Below are 26,120 nucleotides of genomic sequence, written 5' to 3' on the forward strand. Positions count from 1 at the left end.
GCCTGTCAGCCTTACATCTGTGCACAAACTTATCTTGTGCCCTCATTGGTCATGTGCGCGTTCGTGTGTGTTGGAGGAGGGGCTCTGTAAGGAAGTGGCAGATTTTTTCCGGCTGTGTATTTTCAAATTCTAGCGCACTCGAGCTGGTTTCTCCAAAATTACCTACCCCACCATTAAGTTAGAGTGATTTTGGTTGGTTGTTACCATACAATACCATTTTAATAACATGTAATCGAGGTTTTCTTTGCTCAATGACAAGATTTGGATAATTCAGTCGTGCAGCTGCAGTGTGAAGCACAGAATAGCATGTTCCTTCTTCATGTGATACTGCCACAGCACACGCAGCTATAAATCTCAATGGATGACTTTCAGTCGATGTGCTGCTCGGCTCTTTAGAAGTGAATGGCCGTAGACAATTTCCATAACTGACCTTTCCTGCTTTTGTTTCTCTTTACAGAAGCTGTTCAGCCTGGGTGCGGGGGACCGGCAGCTCATCCAGACGCCTCTGAACGACACGCTGCCCGTCACAAGCAAAAGTGTTGCTCTCCTCTTCCAGCAGCTGGGTGGGTCCACGGCTCTTTAACAAAAACTGCTAAGTAGTGATCATGAGTCAGGCAGATTTATTTAGGCCATGACTTGTTTGTGGCTCTTAAACTGTATCTCAGCCCTTGCTGCAGTTTGTCACGTCTACATAAAGTCCTACTTTTGTGTTCAGACATTTTGTGTTGTTATAATCTGACAGTTCTGACGCTCAGAGAACATTATTCTTATTCATACTAGCGCCATCATCGTCTTAGTTGCTTTAATTAATCCTGTCTTAATCCGTTTAGGTTTATTGAGGCTCTGTTGTACTTTGCTAATCATGTGGTGATAAACACAAGCACTATAGGACTTTTAACAACAGGGGAATTTCACAATGAGCCTTTAAGAACTTGGATTAATTCTACACTAAATGTGTCTAAGGAAAGATTATGTGGTTTTCTCTTTGTTCTGTAGAGTTTCTTTAGTTTTATCTGGGCTGGAAAGAGCGCATGATGAAGATTTGATTCAGTTTGCTGGTTTCACGTTGCCTTGTTTGCCCAATACGTTTACAGTTAAGACTGTAAACCATTTGCTAAGGCCATACGTGCTTTGTCCAAGATTTAACATGCCTGATTGATCATGACTCATGGTGTTTGGAGATTGTACCGATCACTTTCCTCAGACTTTCAAAATCACAGTTTGGCATAAATAATAATATGAGCTATTGTGCAAATTATATACTTTTAAATTAAATATAATTCACCTGAAATGTGATTTGTAATGGAAAGTTGGCCCTCATTCATCCTCATTTGATTAGAAGAATGTGATTCAAACCAGAATGGATTTTATTTCCTGAGTGTATTAACACCGTCCTCTGTTTGTTTGGACAATGTGGTGAGCATGCACATGGGGGGTACTCGCACGATACACATGTGATCAGGGTTATATGGAAGTCATGCACTTGTTGCCAAACTGGATACACAAAACAAAGCAAACTCGACACAAAACCCAGCCATGGCCTGTCAGTACACATAAGACTTTAGTTTAGTGCATTCTCTTTTAAGGATCTTTTATTGTCATTCTTCTAAAAGGCATCACAACAGCGAGCAGTTTTGGCCTGGTCCATGTATGCTACAAGAAAAAAACATGACAATTCTTAAAAAAATAAACAGCACAGACAGACACAGTCTCTGATCCCCTATTATCTTATCTTGTTCTTCTGCAACCGGACGACAAAAGTGCTCAAAATGCGACAACATTGTTAAACAATGCAGTGCAAAACAACATTAACAAAAAAACACAACTTATCCTTTTCTCATTTGTGTACACAATGGATTTTAACAACCAAAAAAATATGTTATGTAGCTTCTTAATTAATATTCGAAAGATTTCTTTAACTTTATTTTTCCTTTTGACCGAGCCCTTTTTGAACAAGCCAAGCTACTGTATGCTTATCAACTCCTGGCTATAAGGCTTATATTAAGTTTACAATAATGACACTGGTATCATTCTTCTCATCTAAGTCTTGGCAAACAAAACTTTATACGCATACTGCAGATGGTTGAATGAGGACCATAGACTTTACATGGCTCAGTCTGGACTGACAGTCTGTTGTCAGTCCTCCTGCTGTTTGAGCAACAAGTAGCAGATTGTAATATCTTGCTGTTGGCTTTGTCCTTTATCCCACTTTAATTAACTGTGCACATATTTATTTTGCACTGTGTAGCAAAACAAATGTTAGCAGGAATCTCTGATTGAGAGTCAGGCCATCATGGTGAAAGTGACTGAGTTAATAATTTCTCCACCCTTAAAACATGTCCCTATACACGCTGACAGGAAGGTAAATATCACATGTCAGCTCATCAGCTACATGTTAGCGTAGACAACAAGTGCATCGTTTCCACTCATTAGGTCATCCTCATGACCAAATAAGGAAAGGCCAGTAGCTGTACAGGTCTGAAGATCACTCTGTGTGTGCACAGGTCAGCCAAATCACCAGACAGGAATGTGTGTTAAACATGTCGCACTGCACAGGAAGTACATCCCACCCCGCGATAAAACCGGCCATCAACAGCCCTGTTGTTTGTTGTTTGTCGCCTTTGTCTCTTCTGTTGTCCGGGGATGTTGCTGTCACTTATTTAGAGCTCGGAAGTGCGTTGCTGTTTCCATAAGATAAGTAAACACCTGAACCTGAGGTGTGATTGCAAAACAGTGAAAAGAGCGCTCTAATTTACAGAGCATTTTACAGAATTTGAAGTTTCCATGTCTGTAAAAGATGAAAGAACTCATTTAGTTTGACAAGCCTGTTTACCCTGAAAACTGAGATTTTGTTGAGGCTGGTGTTCAGTTTCACGCAGGCAAACATCCAGACCCAGCGCCCCCAGTGGTGCGGATGTGTCTGCCAGGGTTCCTCTCTCTTTATCACTCCAATGTGTGATGAATCGCTCAGTTGCTTGATGGGAAACAATAACAGGAACTTTAAACTTAGAATTCTTCCTGATTGGAATTTGAAATATTATATGTATACCGTATGAGAGTGTAATTTCCTTTGTTTTCATAGATACGTTTCCTTTAGGTTTATAGTCGGTGTTTAACATAAACTGACCCGTTTTAAAGTGAGAAATGTCTTGTTTTTGTCATCATGAGCCAGGAGGTTTTAAGGGGACACATGGCAAATTAGGTCAAATTATTCTCATTCTTATTCTAACTTTTTAGTGGTGATCAGTGCAAGAATACACTGTACTAGATTGAATTAATCTAAATCTTAAGAAATCTGAACAAATTGGAAGGAGCCAATATAATTTTGTTGGAATTTCTCAAAAAGGCATGAACTGTTTAGTATTCCTGAAGACATGTTTTTGCCATGAACTGTGTAGAACAGAAAGGCAAGGCAGGCCTCACCTTTTACAAACAAAGATCACACTACAGAGGAATAATTTACAAAGAAACTGAATGCAATACATTTAGTATTTATGCTCTCAAATAAAGGGTTATTTTCTGCCGCAATTTCGGAACAGACTTCATAAATCAATCCAAGTAGCACTGCAACCTTCTATATAAGAATTGTTTTATTCTGCATAGCATTGCAAAGAATTAAAAAAAAAAATCTCAGAAAATGGTCTTTGAAGCTGGTTTGGATATGAACAGAACTCCAAAATGAACATTGTGTGATGTAACGTGTGTTTGAAGTTTGAAATCCTCCACGAATAGAAACAAATGTGTGATGGATGATCTGGAACAATGTGGCTGTCACATTCCAACAAATACCTCATCAGTTTTGTTCTGTGTTGTTTTTCGTTTCAGGAATCCAAAATGTTCTGAGCCTGTTTTGTGCCGTTCTGACAGAACACAAGATTCTGTTCCACTCCACCAGCTACCAGAGGCTCGGAGAGGCATGTCGCGCCCTGGAAGCACTCATGTTCCCCCTCAAATACAGGTAAACGTGTGTTTGACCCCAGAAGTTGGAAAATAATTGTCATGTGATTTCCAACTAAAACTCGGCTGGTGTCATGCCTTCTATGGCATGATATTGGATTAATAGACTTTGTTGATCATTGTATTCATTTCTAGAAACGATATATCTGCTGGATAAGATTAAGATTAACCTCAAAGGGTTTTTCCACCCAATTTTCAGAATTCACTTTTACCAGAAGTGCCTGAGCAGTGGTTAACTTCCTTCCCCCTGTGAAACTGAAGTCATTTTTCCAGAGGTGTGGACTCGAGTCACATGACTTGGACTCGAGTCAGACTCGAGTCACCAATTTGATGACTTTGGACTCGACTTGACAAAATCACAAAACACTTGCGACTCGACTTGGACTTGAACACCAATGACTCGGGACTTGACTTGGACTTGAGCCTTCTGACTTGAGGTGACTTGATAATTTAATTCAGGGGTCTCCAACACGCCGATCGCGAGATGCCGCTAGAAGAGCAGACTCCCGTCGGGGAGAGCAGAATCTTCAGCCGCTGCAACTCTTGCTGAGAATCCATGCAGGCAGGGGCGGGACTTTATTTTGCTGAGCCACCATGCGGCCAATCATATGCGAGGACACACTAGGATCATACCATTATGTGAAAGAAGGGTGGGGGGCAGACGCTCCAAAGACAGCAGGTGTAGTGGTACAGGCCAGCTACAGAGCCACGGGGAGACGGGGAGCCGGATTTAAATGCAAGCGCGTTGGGAAAAGTCAAGAAATTTGCGAAAACCGAAAAAAGAAGCAGCATCTGGCTGCATTTCAATGATATTGGAGAAAGCAAAGCTGAGTGCAGGATTTGTAAAATGAAAATAACCTTCAGAGCAGGGTTTTTTTTTTGGTAACCACTCAGGATTTATTGTCAGAGATGGGAGAAGTTCAGATCTTGTACTTGAGTAACAGTACCAGAGTGTAGGAATACTCGGTTACAATAAAAGATCCTGCATTCAAAATGTTACAAGTAAAAGTACAAAAGTATTAGCATCAAAATATAGTTAAAGTACCACCTGCAGAGGGATCTAGATTCAGGTGTTCTTTTCCCCATAGAGACCGCCTCGCTGCACATTATCCCTTGCATAAAGGTAGAAGTGGGTCCCTTATAACATGTTGTACACAGTGGAAATAAACATTCTGGTTACCTTAGCATCAGGGATCTTATACATTAAACTCCTTCTGAATCAAACCGTCACCGTAGCCTTACCTTACTGATCCCTCTTACAATAGAAGACAAACACGTTACTTTACCAGCAGAGAGAAAATGGATTATTAAATTATTAATGTGACTAATAAAGAGCAGTTTGATTATTATTCTGTTGATCGATGTCATTACATTTGTTGAAAAGCACATAAGGACTTGTTTAAGACTCGTTTTGTCAAAGTTTAGGACTTGGACTTGACTTGAACTTTCCCATCCTGACTTGAGACTTGACTCGGACTTGCAAAACAATGACTTGGTCCCACCTCTGCATTTTTCTCCCCTTTATGACTTTTTTTCTTCATACAAATTGCTTAACACATTTACATTAGCTTTGGTAAATTACTCAACTAGTGAGACCTGACAAACAAGAAAGACAGGTGAATAAACAGTGTCAAACTGTAAGGTACACACGTTGAGACAATAGCCTGTTTCCAAAGCAGCCCTGTCATGTAGAAAGAGTAGTTTGTATTACATCATTTTGATAAGAAGCACATCCAAGAGTTTTTCTGACTTTTGTAGTGAAAACGTTTTAGCAGTTCTCTTTACTAACAATCTTTTTCAGCATTTATTTTATGCGTTCACATCCTGTGAAAAGAGGAACTGCAGTAGTCATCATTATGCTGTAAACGTTTTATGCAATAATTCTTATTGTGTCCATGTTGCAGCTGTATTTACTGGAAGATGATGATTATAACTTTCCAAAGCTTGTAAATTATATCATTGCAAAATGTATGAATGCCGCATGCCGTTTTTATCTTTATTGCTAATGTTTGTTTCATCATTTTAGATTTCACTTTCATAATAAAGTAAATTTTTGTACCATTTTTGTTGCCCACTCATTTTCCCCCTTTCTTCCCCATCTGTCTTTCCAGTCTTATTTTTCATACATATTAATTCTTGTGGTTATGTCTTCTTGTGTGTTTAGTTACCCGTACATCCCTATTCTGCCCTCGCGGCTGCTGGAGGTGTTGAGCTCGCCCACTCCCTTCATCATCGGGGTGCACTCCATGTTTCAGACTGAAATCCAGGATCTGGTGAGTGCAGATGAACTTGCGGATCATAAATTGTTGAATTCTGTCAAACACCTGTGAATCATTACCAAATATTGGAGCCTTTACAGTTATTTTATGTCCTAAAATTAAGGTTGCATTGTGATAGACTAGGACCTTCTACTAATCAGAGAGCCTCTTGGTTTCAGGACGTGTTAACACACAGACATTAAGTAATCTGCCCTTCAACAAGTTGTTTATTTAACTGGTTTCGGTTGAACTTGGTCAGGCATACGTGTCATGCCTCACAGTACTCCCTCCAGCTGCAAACTCAACACTTGACCTGTCTGTGTTTTATGTGTGTGCAACCAGTTGGATGTTATTATTGCTGACCTGGACGGAGGAACAATAAAGATTCCTGAATGCATCCACTTGTCCCCGCTCCCTGAACCTCTGCTACACCAAACACAGACTTCCCTCTCCCTGGTAAGCAACAACATGCACACACGCCCACAGTCATTCCGCCATGTTATTCAAATAATCAAAGTATGATGGCATTGGAAGTGAGCAAGCAAAAGTGAATTAATTCATGAAATAATTTAACTTTGAACAGTGCACAAATCTGAAAGTAATATAGGGTTCTTCATACTCAAACATGCTAGGCGACTGCTGGTAGAATGAAAGTTCCTGCTTTCCTTTCTTAAGGAATTTAAATAGAAAGCATTTTAGAAAAAAATATGTGCCCCCTTTTTTCTGAATTCAGCTTTTGTTTTTCTGAAACAAGATCCCTTCAAAATTCCTAATTTACTTAAGAGCTTGATTTTAATTGAAGCAAACATGTCCGTTTAGTTTTACACACTTTTCAGCAAAACAATTACTGTCTCCTGAGTCCATGTGGACTGCCTGAATTCATATCAGATGCATTATCATATGCTGTATCCATGTAGCATGCCCTGTCAGTTCAAATCATCCTGGAGAAATATGTCCAGCAGATGAGAATGGACTTTACAAAAAAGCTTTCCTAAATCACAAACAATTTAATCTGTATTAATAAAAGAAACATTCTATCTTCAAATGTTAACCTAAACAAAACTGTATTAAATTAAGTAAATAAGAGCTTATCATTGGATTTTACAGCATCTTTGCTCCTTCAGCAAAATAAAGCAGAATGTTTTTATTTTTGAGAAAACGTTTCTCGGAATTCTTTAATTAATTATCTTGTTTTGACTTTCTTTATTATTAAATCATGTGACACCTTTTATTGTATGCTGTATAGTGAGGTCACTCATAGTAGACAAGGCATGTTCACTTAAGTTGTTGTTGCAATTATTTCAATTTGCTCCACATAAAAGTGTGTGTTGAATCATTTCGAGAAAATCATCTGGAAACACATTTTTCTCCGTAGGTCTTGCACCCTGATCTGGAGATAGCAGACAATGCATTCCCTCCGCCTCGCACTGCCCCCTCCAACCTGAAGTTGTTGGTAAGTCAGCATCACTATCACATGCCCTCCTGTCATTTGTGACTCTCCGGGTGAAGGCAATAATGTCCTCCTTATGTGGGAGAAGGGCATGACTGCCTTTATCTACAAACAAAAAGGCTCTTATCACCTAAAGGGTAGCATTGGAGTGACGGTTACCTTATACCCTCAAGACAAACAACATATCAGTTGCATTCAATGAACTTATCAGACTGCATTTTCGTGGGCATAGGTTGTTTGATGAGGGTGTGTGTGTGTGTGTGTAGTTGTGTGTGTGTGATGTGTGTGTGTGTTGTGTGTGTGTCGTGGTGTGTGTTGCTTTTGGTGTGTGGTGTGTGGGCTGTGTGTGTGTGGGGTGTCGTGTGTGTGTGGTGGTGTAATGTGGTGTGTGTGTGTGTGTGGGTGTGTGTGGTGTGTGAGTGTGTGTGTGAGTGTGTGTGATGTGTGTGTGTGTGGTTGTGATGTGTGTGTGTGTGGTTGTGATGTGTGTGGTTGTGATGTGTGGTTGTGTGTGTGTGTGTGTGTGTGTGTGTGTGTGTGTGTGTGTGTGTGTGTGTGTGGTGTGTGTGTGGTGTGTGTGTGTGTGTGTGTGTGTGTGTGTGTGTGTGTGTGTCAGGACAAGGAGGTGCGGGCCGTGTTTCTCAGGCTGTTTGCACAACTCTTCCAGGGCTACAGGTCCTGCCTGCAGCTCATCCGCATCCATTCTGAACCCGTTATTCACTTTCACAAGGTAAGATAACGACATGATGGAATTCCCAGTGGTGAAATTACCATGTTTCCAAAACCCTTTACTTTCCAATATGTGACCTTAGATTAAACCCTGTTTGGCAATTGCTCCGGAGCAAACATATTGTTCTTTTTTATCTGCCAAGAATGTTTAAACCCGGAGTCCAGAATTGCGTAGAAAGACTTGACGGATAAACCTGTCAGGGGTGTACAGAGTGTGTGTTTGTGTGTGAGCATGCTTGTTGTTTCAGATGTGTTATTGAGGCCCCCATGAGTCTTCCTGGATGCGATCCTTTTGTTTATGCAATCTTCAGACACAGTCCCATTACCTTGGGCAAGGCACGACAAATAGCCATATGAAACGTATTAGGTTTACATTTTTGTTTTGTGCCGAGGTTTTTGTTTGTTCTTGTCTGTGGTGTCTCCGTGGTAACCCCTCTGCACATCATCCTCAAAGTACCCCACATGGATCACATTATAAACAAACGCTCAGCTTAGTCGCCTGGAGTGGGGGAAGGCTGGAGTGAACTGTGTTTTATCTCCTCTTCCCACAAGCACAAATAATTATGCGTAAAGTAAATTAAATTCATTTGCATGCGATTGTTTGTAACAAGATTTATATCCCTTTTTCTACATGCTTAAGAACTAACCCATGAGTTTAACAATAAAAGATGCCGAAGTCAGGCCCCCCTGCAGAGATATTTTTGAACTTGTTCTAAAAATGAACTGAGATCACTCAGCTTGTTTTTCAGTCTGCAGCATTTCCATATGCCCAGGATTACATTGCTCCCATCTGTGTGGGGTTGTAACTGATCTATTTCTGACATTCTCCAGACTGCCTTCCTGGGCCAGCGAGGCCTCATCGAGAATGATTTTCTGACCAAGGTTTTGGATGGCATGGCCTTCGCTGGCTTTGTCTCGGAGAGAGGTCCGCCTTACAGAGCCTGCGATCTCTTTGATGAGGTACAGTACCATGATGCTCCACTTAGCTTTTCAGTTGAAATAATCATACACACACTAAAGCCACTACGGAAGAGTTTTAAATGTGACTACTCTATCAGTTGTGATTGTGTCCTCATTATGCTGCTTTGATACTTTTGAATGTATTTTCCCGATTATCCACCCCGTTAAAAGTGTATATTACTGTTTTATTGTGTGTCTTGTAGCTGGTGGCCTTACACACTGACAGCTTTAAAGAAGAAGAGATCACCCCTGCCAAACTGCAGAAGCACATCAGATCGTTCTCTGAGCAGCTATACAGAAATGTAAGACTTCATGCCAATAACAACATTAGTTACTCCGTATTAGACTTAAGCAACTCTGCACGTGTTTTTCTGTATCCACTGTATGTACAGCTGTGAATCCTATTAATGCATGTTTTTCTCTGGTGGGTGTACTATAGGAAAACCCAAACCCCCACATGGCATTCCAGAAAGTGCCTCGGCCGTCGGAGGGGTCCCACCTGCGGGTGCACCAGGTACCCTTCCCCGTGTTGGATGACGAAAAGGTGGAGAAGATGCTGCAGGAGGCCGTGGTGAAACACAGCAGCGCACCTCCTTCTATACGGCTGGAGAAGAAGTGTGTTGTACCTGCCGGACCCCCTGTCGGTACGGCCCACTCTGAACTGCTGTGATAAACAATACTTACTGATCTGAGGAGGCTTAACATACACGCAGGGTTTTGTTTACTTTTAGTCTCTCGCAGTGTTTACAATAACAGGTTTTTGCAGCAACGAAAACAATGGAGTCTGAGGTTTGCATCAGTGGTAGCTTCAATGAATTTCCTGTTCTTCTGTAAAATACAGTTTTTTTTTAATTTAGTTTATTACGTCTGGTTCTAATAGGTTTACATGACTTATATGAAGTCATATTATTTTATGTTCTCTATACCAGCGGTTTTCAAAGTGTGAGGCGGGCCTCCCCGGGGGGGCGCCAGAGAGCTGCAGGGGAGGCGCAGCGTGAGAAAAAAATAACGAGAAACAGTGAAATCTAGCTAGTTAACTTCAGCTAACTTTATGCGAGCGGCAACATGGATCGATTTATATTGAAGTTATCCAAAGTGAGAGAGGAGACAGCGTCTGGCAGAAAACGGAGGAAGTATAACCACGATTATTTGAAGCTAGGATTTTCATGGACCGGTCCTGGCAGGGGCGGACTGGCCATCTGTGTGTTCTGGAGAATCACAGAACGGCCGGTCGTCTGCGGGCCGTTGACGGCCGGCTCGGTTCGCTGACGGCCGGCACCGCCCTTCATTTTAATTTTAATAATACTTACTTTGATCAAAAACAAGTACCGGTCAAGGCTGCAGCCAGAGGATGATCTGCGTTTATTCCTGTCTACATTGCATCCCCGCATCATCCGCCTGTGCGCATCAAAGACGCAGACTCATTGTTTCCACTAAAGTAGGGGTGAGTGTAATAAGGAGGCAAAGTTGACGTTCAGTGTGTTGCCGGGAGCAGATAAGGATTTATCCACGATGTTGAAAATGTTAAAAAAAAAAATTAAAAAAATTTAAAAGATAAAGATAAAAAGGTTTAAAAAAGGAGGTGACGCTACTCAGCCAATCAAATTGGTGCAGTCAGTGAATCAGCACGATAGATTCAAACACACACAGAGACAAGACAAGAAGAGAGAAACATTTTCTCTTACTGGACAGTCCTCTTTGAAATGCAATTGAATACCCCTGCATTATAGCATCAACAACAATAATAATAATAATAGCAATAATAATTGGGAGGGGGGGCGCGGCTGTTCTTATGTTCTCTGAGGGGAGGCTCACCTTCCCACACTTTGAAAACCCCTGCTCTATACCATTGTAAACTTTTAGGATTATTTAGGTGGAGGCTTTGAATGAGCCCAGTGGGGTTTTCTGCCTCTTCCTGCACTGTATATCTGTATATATGTTTTTTTAATTGTTCAAATAAACCTAATCTGTTTTTCTGTATTCCAGTGTCCATTATGGGAAAGATTGGCTCCGTGTTTAACAGTGCTCGCAGGCTAGAGGTGGTGCGGGGCTGCATTTCCTTCATCTTCGAAAACAATACCCTGGAGACTGAAAAGGTGATGCTTTATGTCTTTCATCAGGGGAGCTCATCAACCTTTAAACCACCACATGATCTGGGGGCATCTCAGTGTTACTTCCCCCCCAGCAGACCGTTATGGAGCTGTGGATCTCTCCACACCTTCATCATCCTCATATCTCACAGCTGCCACACACAGAAATAGATAAGGCCTGTAATCAAACACTCATGGAGGCAAATCAGTTCCTGTCACTTGTTTATCACCTCTTTAAGCATCTGCACTACACAAAGATGTCCTTCATTGTGGCCCCATGTACGTGATTCTATACAATATGCGTTCAATGTGTTTAAAATGGGATCCTTGCCAGTTACTTCTTGTATCCCGCTGGCTTCATATCTGTATATAATTCAAACCTGCATCTCTGTGCAAAGAATGCATAGCATGTATCCTCTGAACCCCCCGTGAGTCTGTGTAAATCATTCGCTGCCAAATGGTCATCTACCATACAGCAGGTCAGAGTAGTTCCTTGAAACACTATCTTGGTGCATAGTGTTAATGTAAACCAAATCAAATGACCCCTGTTTTATCAATGTTTCATAAAACAAGGGCCGGAAAATCTCAAGAAGCAAAGTTGTTTCCCATTCTTCACCCTCACTCACAAATTGCCCATTGTCTTCTTTCTGTCTCTCAGGTCAGGTCAGTGATCTTATTGTGGATCATTTGTATGCCAGTATCAGCAATGGCCATAGGCATTATCTTTTCAGGTCATCTGAACGTACGTAGGGTGGCATCCTACTCTCTAGAACTCAATATTTCGGGGAATGTCTTCAAATTCTACACAAATGTTCACTTGGACTTGATGGTCAATAATCATGGTCACTGCAACTTCACAAAAAGATGTGGCCATTACTCAAGAATCTGTATGACATTATGACAGTTTCACAGAAATAGAGGAGAAAATGATGACATTTTAGACAGAGATGGATGGAAACTGCAGATTTGTTCAACAGCAGGGTGGTTATTCTATTTTATTTTCTAAAACCTCCTTTGTTCCACCTTCACAGTCGCTGCCGGCTGCTCTGCGCGCCCTGAAAGGCAAGGCAGCTCGTCTGTGTCTGACGGAGGAACTGAGTCTTCACGTTCAGCAGAATCGCGCCATATTGGACCACCAACAGTTCGATTACATCATTCGTATGATGAACTGTGCCCTCCAGGTGAGTCACACGACAGAAAGACACAGACCCTTTCCTCTGAATCAGTACTGTAAACTGAAACATGTACAAAATATATGTATCAAGCATACATTGTTTTTAAATTATATATTTCCTGCTCTTCTTTGTTTTATATCACTTTAATTATATATCTTTGGGTTTTGGACTGTTTTTTAGGATGTCCCCTTAGACTCTAGAAAACGCTGATGTCTCTGACTTCTGGCAGACTACACATTCAATTGATTAATATATTTTTTAATAAAAAATCTAACTATAAACCCATCGAATGCAAAAAAAAAATGTAATTGCATCATACCTTAGCTGCTGCAATTTCTAAGTAACCGTGTCCTTCCTGTCAAATGACACGGGTTTCATAATGTTGATAAAAAAATTAAAACCTGAAACTTCAAATCTTCTGATCCAAACAGGAATTTCACTAAATTGTTGCAGCCCAGTGTGCTTAACTCTCAATCTTATTTCTTATTGTGCGATTCTTATAAGCATAGCAATGTGTAAGCGTGACAGTAGTACACGTGAACATGTATTGGAAAAACCTGTCCATCCTCTTCAACTTCTTTATTCATTTAAACAATCTGGCAGCATGTGGTAAGACTCAGCCCCATATCAGTCAATATGTTTGTCTCTTGCTGGTGTCCTCATGCCTCAGCTACTTGTCAAAGTGAGTAAGTAGTGTGTTTTGGTGCAGCTCATAAAAAGTCAGCGAGGCTTCACTCGACCAGAGCAGCCAGCTCTTTATTGGTAGTTCCTCATGTTTTACTACCTTAAATCAGCCCTTTCTAAGGATTTTAATAATTTTAAGCAGTCCTCAAAGAGAGCAGCTTTTTATGGAGTGACTTTAGATTCCAATCATTCCCCTGAAAGAAAGAAAATAAAGCTAATTAATCCCACCGTATGCTCAGGCCAAGGACATTCGACGTGTCATTGACAAAATGAAGACAAGTGCCACTGTAAGGTCTACCTGGCAACGATACTGGTTAGATTAGACGTGAAAATAAGAGCTTGTTCCCTTTTATGTTGCGAGATGTCTGACTTTGTTTCCAGGAACATAAATGATGAGCTCTGCGCAGTCAGTGGTTTGTCTGTGATGTGCTTTTGTTGAAAGCCAAAAAGTGGCGAGATGTCTGCATAAAAGCACCATCTCCTTTGCATGACCTATTTATTCAACACTTGAATTATATTTGAAGTCTAAACTAATGCAAAGGTATATTCTGTTTTGTTGTTGCATTGTTGTGCACACAGCTGATACCCAGGACATCAGTGCATCTTTCTGTCTTCAAATCAAATCCTGGTGGGATGCGTTTGAACCTTTTTTGAAACAGATTAGGGAGACTGTTTTTTTAACTATTCAAAATTCTGTATAACAGGTCATTGTCATGCACATCTGGAAAAATGAAAGAAAAAAAGTGTGTGGGGGTTGTTTAATTTTGACAATTGTTTTTTTGGTTTGATCAGAATATAAGTTCCTGATAACATAACATCTTAACTTTAATATTTCTACAACACAAAATGAGTCTTTAAAGACTCATTTTATTCCCTTGATTTCCTCTGGCGTTCAGCTAAAAAGCAAATGATCCACAGCCACACACCGGGAAAATGATAATAATTGTACACATGGAGAAGAGATTTAAAGTGGAGTGCACTTTTGTCACAACATGGGGTCAAATATAGTCAGCCTTTTTCCAATTGCTTTTTTTTTATTTGTATATTTTGTATTGGCTGTAATGCATTCAGTTACTTGAAGAAGGGGGCCTCAGTTGTGAGGGATCTCTCTCATATAAGTAAAATATAAATAGTAAATCGCTGGGCCAGTAATTACTTTCATATTCTGCGTGCTGCCCTTTCTTTCAACACCCAGCCACGTAAGAACCCCACAATTATAAGTGTGTGTGTGTGTGTGTGTCATCCTTAAGGCTTAAAGCCAAGGTGACCTACTCTGTAAAAAATGTTTCATGTGCTCTTTATAAATGACAGCATGATGCATCATTAGGATTTCTGGCGCCCATGTTGCTGTGCACATTGATTTTCAATGACATCATCATTATGAGGCCAATTACAACATTTATCGTCGAACTGTCAACTTCAGGCTAAGTGACAGTTCGGTTGTCTGGTTGTAATCAGTGTTCGCAGGGGAGCCTGCAGGAAGCGCTATGTAATGCAAAAATGTACAATAGGTGAAAGGTTAGCACATTAGAATCAGGTGGTACTGTACACTGTTAGTACGTGCTCATTCTTTCTTGTTTTTTGTGCTAAAAATGTTGATACATTCTTTGAAATTATTTGGAACGTTTACAGTGACTCATTTTTTCCCGTTTAAACATCTGTTGTAATCCTTATCTGTTTTGTTTTCTGCCCTGAATCACACACACAGTAACGACCCTCATAAAGGTATTTGTGTTAATTGCGCATTTATTTTGTGTGAGTGTATATGTGCAGTGGTCAGTGCTGCAGCTTTTAGAAGTAAAAGTTGCACAAGCCATGTGGGGGAATGAGCCCTGCTGGCATCCCAACCATTTCCTGTCCGATTATGAGCTCTCTGCGCTCTGCTCTCTCATTGCCGAGGGCCTCATGATGGTGCTCAAAAACACTCTGAATGGCAGTTTACTGTGAGAGGGGATTAAGGCGGGGGGTCCATGGGAAGCGGCCGCAGCGGCATGGAGTCCATGAGTTCCGCATGAGCTTGATGTGCAGAAACACACGTTACACACAGATGTTGGAGAGTACGAGGCTCTTTATCTGACATGTCTGAATCATACAACTCCTGAGTCTGTTCTCTGTCCCTCTTAAAGGCTGCCTGCTGCACTTTAATCAGTCTAAACATCTCCTGCTTAAGCTAAACAATCAATCTAAACTTTATTAAACACTTGGTGACCAGATAAAATACATTTTATAGAATACATTACATAAAAACGGCCAATAAAAACGTGTGGTTTTAGAAGGAAAATAAATTGGTTTTACTAAACCTCATGTTTGATAAGCGCGAGATGCATTTTAGGAGTCATTAAGCCCGCCATAAATGCATACATGAGATTCCTTAGGAAAGTTTGCAGTAGTGACTCCTGCAGCCACACATATTTCACTTGCACTACAGAATCAAGGTCTCTTCAGTAATATTTTCATAGCATCATTATACTGCAACTACACGGAGTCTCTGTACATGACTTTTCTACATTTTTAGATTTTTCTAGATCATAAATCTGTTTCTTACTGTGAGAACATGGCCTCTGTCTGCCTTTGATGGACTGCCTTACATAACGTGGCCACTGGGAATCTTAGCTGGGTATCATTCCCATGTTCAGTTTCTCTAGGAAGTCCAGCAGTTTGAGCAGGTAAACAGCACAGAAATCAACTATGTGGCTTATTTGTGATTCAAGCCGTGATTGACATTAATAGAGTTGAGACTTTTTTGTTTGTCTCTAGACAAACAAATATCCATAAGGGCCACAATTGGCAGTTCATCCCCCAGCTTTTCCTGGAAAGCGTTAATACAAACACACAGGATGCTGCTGTTTGTTCACATCCTCCAGTGTTTCTGTCACATGCTCATGTTTTTTGTTTTTGCCCGCTGTATACGTGTCTGAAACAGAATAGCAGTGTGAGTCATCACAGCTATGATAGCTCCTGCCGCTTCAAGAACAAGGGGGAATTAGTAAGACTTACTGTAAATAATAGGAGGAAAGGAGAACAGCAGGGTATAATTTCAAAACAAATGTGGGGATACACAACACCCTCCTTTACCCAATTCTTGAAATCCAAAATACAGAATTGAACATATTTTCCCTCACTCTGCTCCATGTGGCTTTATTCAGCTTACAATGATAGAGGCCTAAATACAAGAATACAGACCCTTAAAGCGTCTCATGTGATGCTGATGGACAAGAAACAGCTCAGCTCGACTCATCAGGTCTCACTTTTCATCTCTAATCCCAGGCCTGCTGCAGATTTCACTGCTTATCTGTTCCCTTTGTGCATGCTTTTGTAGCTGTCACTCAGCCTATCTGTCTGCTAACAGGAGATTAAGTGTTTATAGGTGATATCAAGTGTGGCTTAAGTAAACCTGACACTATATGAGATATGAAGCGATGATGCAGCCGAGGGACAAAGCTTCTCTTCACCCGACGCATGGAAAAATGTATTTCGTTATAAGTTTCTGTTTCAAAGAACCGATGGTTATGCTTCACTGAGTGTTGGAATAATACCAGTTTGTCAATTATTCACTCTTTTCTGCCAGTGCTTTTTCACTTGTTGTTGTATTTTGACTGGGGTCCATGAACTCCTCTGACCCGCTGGATTGTTTGGGATGCTTCTAAACAATGCTTTGGTGCAGCTCCAAGCTTGGACGTTTCACTGCAGCCCAAATAACTGCAAGGAGAAACACAAGCGACAAGAGAAATAAAACAGAAACTATGTTGCTTAGTCAATGGGGGGCCAGGCTTTCATGTGTTGCTGTGGAACTTGTGTTTTGCATTTTCTCCCCTCTTCACATTCTTGTGTTGAGGCCCCCATCTCGAACCACTATAAAAGAAATCAACGTCTTTTCTCCCATCTCTCCCGCCAAAACTACTACTCTGATAAGACTGTTAAAGTTGCATAGTTTCAGTCTTAAATGTAAGACTTCTGTTCAGGTGTTTCTGTTTTCACAGAGAGAAGTGTGTTATTTACACATTTGCTGGGTATGAGGTCCCACTGAGGGTTGTGGCAGAATCAGTGCCCATGTTTTTACTTGGTCTTAAATCGAGTTTCCCCGAGCCATTCTCATTTACAGAGTTCCGCAAATAAATCCCAACAAAGCCCACAGGAGATAAGTACCAATTTCCTGTGAATCAAGTACTTTTACTCCAAATTGCATCCTTTTCTTCTATTCTCCTGTTCTCATCATTCTTGGTGATCTCTGCAAGAAGAGTTTTGTTTGGGCCCCTAAGTCCCCCACTTTAAGCCTCTTAATGTACTATTCACCTTAATACCATTCTCTAGAAAGCGCCATTATGCGTCGCCTCTTTGACCTGGAACAATCCCATACACAAAGATTCTTTGGCATGGTGAGTAAATGTCAAAGCGGGAATATTTTTCAACAATTTCCTAAAAAGACTCAATATAAAAAGAGAATTAAAGGCTAGTTGTGGCTTATGATAAGTGGCAGCATGAGCATGTTATGGCCAAAAAGACTGGAACTTTTTACGATGCTTTGCTTTTCTCTTGCAATTTATAATAATAACTAATACATTGGAGGCCGGAGTGCTCTGATGTTTGTGTCAAGGCAGGGATTATATAAGACTATTGAAAGCACATGTCCTAATATTGAAGCAGAGCAGAGTCGGTGGTTGTTTCTTTTTTTGCTTCGCCTGACATTTAACAGGACAGCAGTGTCTTTATGTAACAGGAAGCTACATCTGAAGATTGACTCTTTGGTTGTCTCCAGGTCTCTGCATTGCAAGTTCATCAGTCATGCAATAAAGTTATTTCTTATTTTTTGTTAAAAACTAGATACAGTATTGCAGTACAAATATGTTACCCTTTGGCCTTTTGGAGTGTGCGACCTCTCTGTTGGACGCCTGTGCTGCTTGTTTTGGGGCTCAGATGTTTTGGGGCAGAGCTGTGTAACATGTCTCCTGCTGTGTCTGCACTGCGCTCACCTCTCTCCTGTTGTTTGGCCCTCAGGACTGCTCCAGCTCAGAGGAATACACCGTGGCTTCTGCACTGCTGCCCCTGTCCACAGCCTTTTACAGGGTAAGGAAATCAATTAAAACAACACTGTATGTGAGCTCAAAATGATACTTCTGTTTCTCATATTTTCATTTGTATACAAACCACCGCTTAATCAGGTGTACAATGCAAATGTAAGATCTACCTGAACACCTGTGGTTATAGCTAAGCAGTTTGAGCTGCTAAATCTAATGTCACCACTCTTAAAAACATTGAGGTAACTCGCTCAACTTTATGGACCTAAATTGAAACAGCTACCTCCATAATCATCTTTTAAAACATTGTAGATGGTATCCAGCTTAATTGTTGCCTGAAATATAGCAAGAAATACTGCTAAAAATTTCCAAATATATGTATATAGAAATAGTTGTGTGTGTACTGGTTGATCTAAAGAAATGAATATTTGCCAACATATTGTTGTCAGATTTGTGTAACTCTCATATCAATAGTGCTTGTCGGCCTAAAGTCCAGTTATATTGCTGCTCCAATAAAAAGGCACTATAGGGCAGGTTGTATGCACAGAATAGCCATAAAAAGGACAACATTATCAACCTTTTAACTTCAGTTGATCCCTCAGTAATCACATCCACAGAACATGTGGTAAACCTCCATAGTTAGAGCACGGGCCATGGCCTTAAGTTTCCTCACCACATTATCAACACATGGTAGCTACATTATTCACCACAACAATTCAACAACAGCCTGGTTGTTGCTATGGGGACAGACACAACTGTCCACACTGGCTTCTTGTTGGGTACCAGTGCCATACCCTAATGGGCTGCAATGGGACCTGGCCCGCTGTTCACCACCACATGAGTCATCTTGTTCACATGGCCCAGAACCTCAGATAAGCCTTATGGTATTTTTCTTGTTTGTCTTCAGGGCCACCAGTATTAATATTCATCAATCTCGTGAAGTTCTGTAGTTTAGTGCATTTGTGTTCAACCATGCAACAAGAATATACCACTACAGAGAAACCTATGATTTATATCCATCCACAGGGTTCCCGCGGGGTCTTAAAAAGTCTTAAATTTGATAATCTGAATTTAAGGCCTTAAAAAGGTCTTAAATATGACCAAAAAAATAAGAAAGGTCTTAAATATGATTTAGAAGGTCTTAAAAATTATGGGATTTGAAAGGTACTTCTGTGTTGCGATCGCGTCTAAATGTGTTTTGGGGGAAATGTCCGGGCTGCAAAGTAACCTGTAGCCTACGGTAAGAGCCTTTCAGTTCCCCCCAACAATCTGTATTGAAATAAATCAACATGGAACCAGTAATCACTAACTTTGTTTCCCCCGGCCCCTTATCGGAGAACACCCAGCTAGTAACCTAGCAAGCAAGCTTCAGCTAGCGGCAGTCAGAAACTCATGTATCTTCAAATCTACTTACAAATAAATATGGGGAAGTGTAAGTTCAACCGTATTTGGTTGGAAAACATCGAATTTAGTGCTTGGTTGAAATCAGTGGAGGGAACGTGTTTGAAGCCCGCTGCACCTTTTGCAAAATACATTTGCGTTTGTTTTGCTAATGTAGCGTTAGCTAGTGCAGCGTTAGCTAGTGCAGCAGCTACCGCAACAACACCGGGGACCTCCGGGCGACGTTTGGGTCTTCGAAAGCGGAGGTGCTGTGGACGCTAAATACCGTAGTTAAACACCAATCATACAACAGCAACGATGAAAGATTGTAGCCAAGGCAGCAGAGCTCTGAATATAGCTCTTGTCACTCTCTCTCTCTCTCACACACACACACACACACACACACACACACACACACACACACACACACACACACACACACACACACACACACACACACTAGGGCTGCTTGATTATGGCAAAAATCATAATCACCATTATGTTTGTCAATAATTGATATCACGATTATTAAATAGGATTATTCATTGACTTTGAAAACATCCATTTATTGAACTTTAAAACAAATAATAATTTGAATAGTATATTTTTAACTGTTGATTACCCTGAACGTATAATTCAACTGAAAAACCAATACAAAAATAGATGATACATTTAAATAAATAATATCAAAATAATAAATACCAATAAACAAGATCAACAAAGGTTAAGCTACTAAACATATATAAATATGATAAATAAAAATAAATTAGACAAAATTAATTAGATCAAATATGTTCTAGTGCACTGTCACAACCTAGCAAAGCAAAATAATCGTTTTTTTCTATTATGTTGTTTTCGTAATTGTGGCAGGCCAAAATTGTAATTGCGATTAAAATACGATTAATTGCACAGCCCTAACACACACACACACACTTTTTGTCTAACACGCTAACACAGTTCTGGGCTGTTATGTTCAGTCATTGTTCTTATGTTGAACATGAATACATTTACTTTGTAAGTAATTATGGGACGTATTTCTTCTTTCATAGCAATTTTCCTTCATACTTTCTTGCCGTGAAATAGGTCTTAAATTCTATTCAAAGTGGTCTTAAAAAGGTCTTAAAAAGTCTTAAATTTGAGTTGGCGAAACCTGCAGGAACCCTGCATCCATTGTCCGTCACAATTCTGAAGCAATGCAGTGATATCCAGCTAAATGAGTTTGAAGATTATAAATGATTTCATTGTCTAACACTGGCAACTCATTATAGGAAAGAATATTTTGAGAAAACACCCAATTTATTTACAGATTATTGGAACTGCTGACATGCTCAAGCTCTGCCTCACCCAAAGGGAGAAAAAGTAAAGTGAGGTCAGGAGGGAATCTGCCAAAATCATTCTGTAATTTCTCTTTTAGTGGCGCAAGGAACATGCAGTGAAATAGTTAGAAAAACAAAGCTCGCTGATGGAGCGTCCCAGCAGCTGTCATCATGGGGATCGAGAGGCATTACAAAAGAGTGCCTTACAAGTTTGATGGAAGGGGTTGCCTTGGTTTTTGCAAAGAACAATATGTACTATGACACTGAAGCATACATGCCCATCTCATCTTTCAGAGGCCCCTCTGCAGCCGTCCATCTCTATAGGAACATGAAACCCATAGAACGACCTCTGCTCGCATGGTCGCTCAAACTATGCTTTCCACATTACAGTAGCTATTTATTCTAACAGTTGTGAATACTTTATGCTGTTAATGACCAACATGTCCTTGAATCTGACCTGAAAAGGAAAGTCATTGACAAACAATGTGAGAGTGATTAAAGATGGGAGCTTTTATCTTGTAGCTGTTTTTAAATGACCTCTGCAGAACTTGGTAGGATGTTTTTGAACATGCTGCTGAGAGGTCAGTTCTTCTCTCACTGTTTTAAACTTTATTGTGAACGGAACTTAAACTTAAAATGGTATGTTTAATAGAAGCTGAGAGCCCTACTCTAAAGGGGAGTTGATGGAACTGGGATGCCGTTGTTAAACTTTTCCAAGTTTGATTTGTGACGAGGTATTCACCTTTTGATTTCCTGCACTTTGTCATGTTGTGCAGAACTTTTTAAATTACTCAAATTCTGAATAAATTAGTTTTTAGTTGAGATGAGTCAGAGATGGTACTGTAATGTTCATGCATGTACACTGTGAACACAGTAGTACATTTTTCTTTTCATAAGATACACAGTACATTGTTTATTTCTACTGCTATTGCATGAAAAACATTTGCCACTGGGATGATGTACAGAGGGTGGATCATTATTGTGAAATAAACGGGGGTGATGCAGGACTTGAATTAGTCAAGTTCATTTAGCAATTTGTGAGGAAGGCCATGGTGCTCGAAACGTTAGGAGCTATTTTATGTTTGGATATATCTGCTTCAACTCTGATATGCTATGTAAACAGAAATAACAGACTGTAGAATGCCCTAATTGAATAATCGGAATCTAGTATTCAACAAATCGCGTATCTGTGACTGTTTGAGTTGAGTAGTCCGACAATGGTGAAGTTCTTGTTTGGTTTTCTTGGCCAGGCTTTGGTTGGCTCACTCTGTGATCAGCTAACAGTGTAACCGTCCCCATGGCCCTAAAGTCTCCAGGTCAGGGAACGTGGAAAGCTCTGCTCGCTCCACAACGGTCTGCTCCCGGATTCTGCCGAATGGAGTCAGGCGGTGTTTAGTTTTATTCTTGGTCATGTGTTGGCACTGAACAGTTTATGCAATTGAGCTTCAATCTACAGTATGTTTAAGTTGTTTTACCTCTCCATGTCTTTGCTTACCCCTCAACTTGACCTTTCTTGGATATTTATGTCAAACCTATCTAGCAGTATTGATATACATTTGCACATATATCAGATAAAAGGAAGATATGCAAAATATCTTTTGGCCTGGATCATGTGTGGATGGTGTCATTTGGCCCGTGGAGGGGAAGTTTATTCAAATGCCACACACCCTTTGCACAGTGGCCCTTTGTTAGAGTTAAGGTTGTACATTTTGTTGTGGTTCTAATCTGTGTGGAAAGTTCCTCTGGCATTCATTATCTATAGTGCTGGGGTGGTTTATCAGGAGATGAACAGGTGTCGTTGACGTCCTTTTGATTGTGTCTCTGGAGTAAATACCTCTGTTCGGGGAAAACACAGATTGGATACAGCAGCAAGTAAAAAACCCAAACACCATTCTGGAAGACTTCCACAGCAGCGAGAGCACTTGACTGTTAGCATTCTTTAAAGCCAAAGTTTATTCATAGGGGGGATTTGGCAGCCTGCTCTCTGAAAACGCTCTCCACGAAAGTGACGTCCTGCCCGACCCTTGTATATCTCAGAAATGTCCAGCTCTTGACTTACCGTATCTATGTTTACTTTGTTTTGGAACATTTATGTTACTTGTACATGGTGTTTTTACACAGTTTTGGCCTATGGATGCCATGATGGGTTTGTATTAGTCTGACTTTCAACATGCCTTTTTCTCTGTTTGTTTTACGTGACTGAAGACTGTAAATACATTGTTTGAACAGAGAGTGTTTCATGGTTCCAGGATGTGAAGACTTTCCTCACAACACACTGACTCATGTAGAATTGCAATAATGAGGAGAGATTTTGTTCAGGTCAAGCATGCATTCCCGCAGATGACTCTCTCAGACTGTTTTTGTATCTGCAGTTCAGGAATGCTATGAATTCTTACAAAACACTTGTAAATGATGTTGCTGCCCCCCAGGCTGGTGACATATCATAAACAGAGGTCAACACTAAGTGTCTACAAAGAAGTTTACACACCTTTCATTGACAACCTGTCTGGTTTCTCAGTCACAGTTGACACGTGGGATGCTGCTTAGATGTTGTAGTCAGTCATATTGTGAACCTTGCGATCATGTCCTAGAGTTCAAAACAAGATCCCAAATCCTGATAGCCTCAATCATTTGACCTGTATACAGCATTGTTTCCCTTCTGTCTTCCCCTTGTGTTTTCTTTGCTTGTTTTTCACCCTCAACCCTGCATTCCTCTTCACGAGTCACACGGGCAGATGGGTCTGATTGTGCAATACTCCCTCCTTCCCCTTTATCTACACTTCCTACTTTTTTTTTCGTCCTCCCTTTCCTCTCCATTCTCCTCTCCTTCCCTGTCCTCCTCCTTGCCCATTCATCTTGTAGATGTCTCTTTAATCTCCCTGTATTATCATATTGAGAAGTGATGACCTCGGTCAAGATGACCTGCACATATCTGACAAGTCGAAAAAGGACAGCCATGCTGAGAAAGGACAGCGTAGTCAAATCACGCAGAGACAAACACACACACCCACCCAAACAACATCTGCTGCAAGACACGTCCCACGTGCCTGTGATAGAAAGGTGTTACCATGTAAATACCAAAAGGGCTTGACTCCTCCTATTGTATTTTGTAATCTGACCCCTTTGCAATCAGTCTGGTGACCATGTGCTCAAAGGACCAGTGCCACACATTTTAGCCTCTTGCCAAAGTGTTTTTGGCAGCAGATTTGGCATTTCATCCAAAGTTCTCCTGGCCTAATTCCCATACTCAATGTAAGGTGGTATGCACACATTCTCTGACGGCAAAGTACATTTGATCATCTCTATTTCTGCAGAAACAACAGTCCATCTAAACTCGAAATTGCTTTTATTGTCAGCCTTACTTTTCTACATAATCTATTGCAAAGCTGAACAAAATGTTTAAAAACGCCCTTAATCTTCATGATTCTCAAACAATTATATTGGCGTTGTTTATATTTGATTTGTCGACGTTTAAAGGTGGGGTAGGTAAGTTTGAGAAACCGGCTCGAGATACACTTTTTGTTATATTCCATGGAATGCTCTTAACATCCCGATAGCAATGAATATCTTAAGTGCTTTGACAAAAAATCCATAAAAAAATGTCATCTGTGGAAGCCGTGGTACTGTAAAAAGCACGACCAATCATTTTAGCCGGCCCGGCTAAAGTAACTGGATGGCCTACCTGCCTGTCAGCCTTCCATCTGTGCACAAACTTATCTCGTGCCCTCATTGGTCATGTGCGCGTTCGCGTGTGTTGGAGGAGGGGCTCTGTAAGGAAGTGGCAGATTTTTTCCGGTTGTGTATTTTTAGCGCACTCGAGCTGGTTTCTCCAAAATTACCTACCCCACCTTTAAGTGTAAAAACCTTTGTTGGCTTTGTGACTAATTTAAAAACCAGTGGTTACCTTTTTATTTTCTGCATTTATGCCTTCAAATCCCTCAGACTTGTGTCCAACATTCCCTTCCTAAATTGAGACCTATTGTATCCATTTCATGTTGGCATCCTTCATTAGCCAACATGATATAGTTATCTTAAAAACCTGTTAAAATCTGCTGATCCGAGCAGTAAAACGTTCCCACAAAAATATAATATTAGAGAGAGGAGCAACAGGAGCCTGCTTTAACATTTGTGTAAGAACAAGTGAGAGCATGTATTCAAGATGTCTTTTTACTTGCATTACACACATCTTTATGAATTCATTCAGTTGTAAATGTAAATAAAATAAATCTGAATCATTATAAAGCACACTGAAAACACTGTTAACTGCGGATGGGCATGAGCTCTGTGTTCACCGCCAGCTCTCCTCTGTGTTGGCTCCTGGCCCACCACACTGGGAATAGAGCTGTTCTTGTTCTGTCCGTTGTAATTACAGTAACCCCTCTAGTTCTCATCCTTCAAAGGCAAACTGTGAAGTGATAATGGGAACCAGTGTGCATGTGTCAGGCTCAGGGGAGAGAAATCAGAAGCTAATTAAATAACAGGCCTGAGCCTTACGCGTGGCCTGCAGTCTCTACTGGGAGATGGACGCTTGGCGAATGCTGGGATGTGTCCTGTCTTCTCTTGAGGTTATTTGCAGTGTAATGTTGTTTCTCCAGCGTTTCTCTGCGGTGTTTGCCATGTGTGCTATAGAGTACAGTATGGGCCAACGTTAATGCCTTTAGCTGAACACTGTACATTCCCTTTAGTAGCAGCAGGTGCTTTACTCTTCAGCCCTCACTAATGAAAAACAACGCAACGCTTCCAAATATATCCAGACACAGAAGGAGTGAGGGGGGGGGGGGGGGTCTAATTTCCGTTAGGGTTGTTATCTGTTAAAAAGTTACGACTCACAAGGAATGATTGATTTCACTTTAAATCCCATGGATGACTTTTTTTGTTGTGTTTTTCCACTTCTCCCCAGCATTTTGGCAAACTTTACAAGGGGCACTTTCTGCAGCCCAAATTCTTTCTTGATGCAAATACCCATCGAGAAATAAACTTGACTGCCTCCACGTAGAGGGCTGCATTGCAATGATTAGGATTCTGGGAGCAACGCAGGACTAAACACAAATACTGCAGGGTATATCTATTCAAGGCAGCAGCAGCTGTCAGTAAAAGTAAATTGAA

General features: G+C 40.7%; 1 protein-coding gene across 4 annotated transcripts in view; it reads left to right on the forward strand.

Annotated features, from left to right (window-relative positions):
- sbf2 (SET binding factor 2) overlaps nucleotides 1–26,120 on the forward strand; it is an 88,273-nt gene that overhangs the window by 35,230 nt on the left and 26,923 nt on the right. For all 4 annotated transcript variants that reach the window (XM_034116449.1, XM_034116451.1, XM_034116452.1 and 1 more), the window contains exons 6-17: nucleotides 458–563; nucleotides 3,826–3,958; nucleotides 6,122–6,230; nucleotides 6,558–6,671; nucleotides 7,591–7,668; nucleotides 8,282–8,395; nucleotides 9,226–9,354; nucleotides 9,558–9,656; nucleotides 9,794–9,998; nucleotides 11,341–11,450; nucleotides 12,476–12,625; nucleotides 18,299–18,367. In XM_034116449.1, the coding sequence (XP_033972340.1) occupies nucleotides 458–563; nucleotides 3,826–3,958; nucleotides 6,122–6,230; nucleotides 6,558–6,671; nucleotides 7,591–7,668; nucleotides 8,282–8,395; nucleotides 9,226–9,354; nucleotides 9,558–9,656; nucleotides 9,794–9,998; nucleotides 11,341–11,450; nucleotides 12,476–12,625; nucleotides 18,299–18,367 (1,416 nt within the window). The remainder of the gene's footprint in view (nucleotides 1–457; nucleotides 564–3,825; nucleotides 3,959–6,121; nucleotides 6,231–6,557; nucleotides 6,672–7,590; nucleotides 7,669–8,281; nucleotides 8,396–9,225; nucleotides 9,355–9,557; nucleotides 9,657–9,793; nucleotides 9,999–11,340; nucleotides 11,451–12,475; nucleotides 12,626–18,298; nucleotides 18,368–26,120) is intronic.

This window comes from Trematomus bernacchii, unplaced genomic scaffold (genome assembly GCF_902827165.1).
Source record: "Trematomus bernacchii unplaced genomic scaffold, fTreBer1.1, whole genome shotgun sequence".
NCBI classification, from domain to species: domain Eukaryota; kingdom Metazoa; phylum Chordata; class Actinopteri; order Perciformes; family Nototheniidae; genus Trematomus; species Trematomus bernacchii.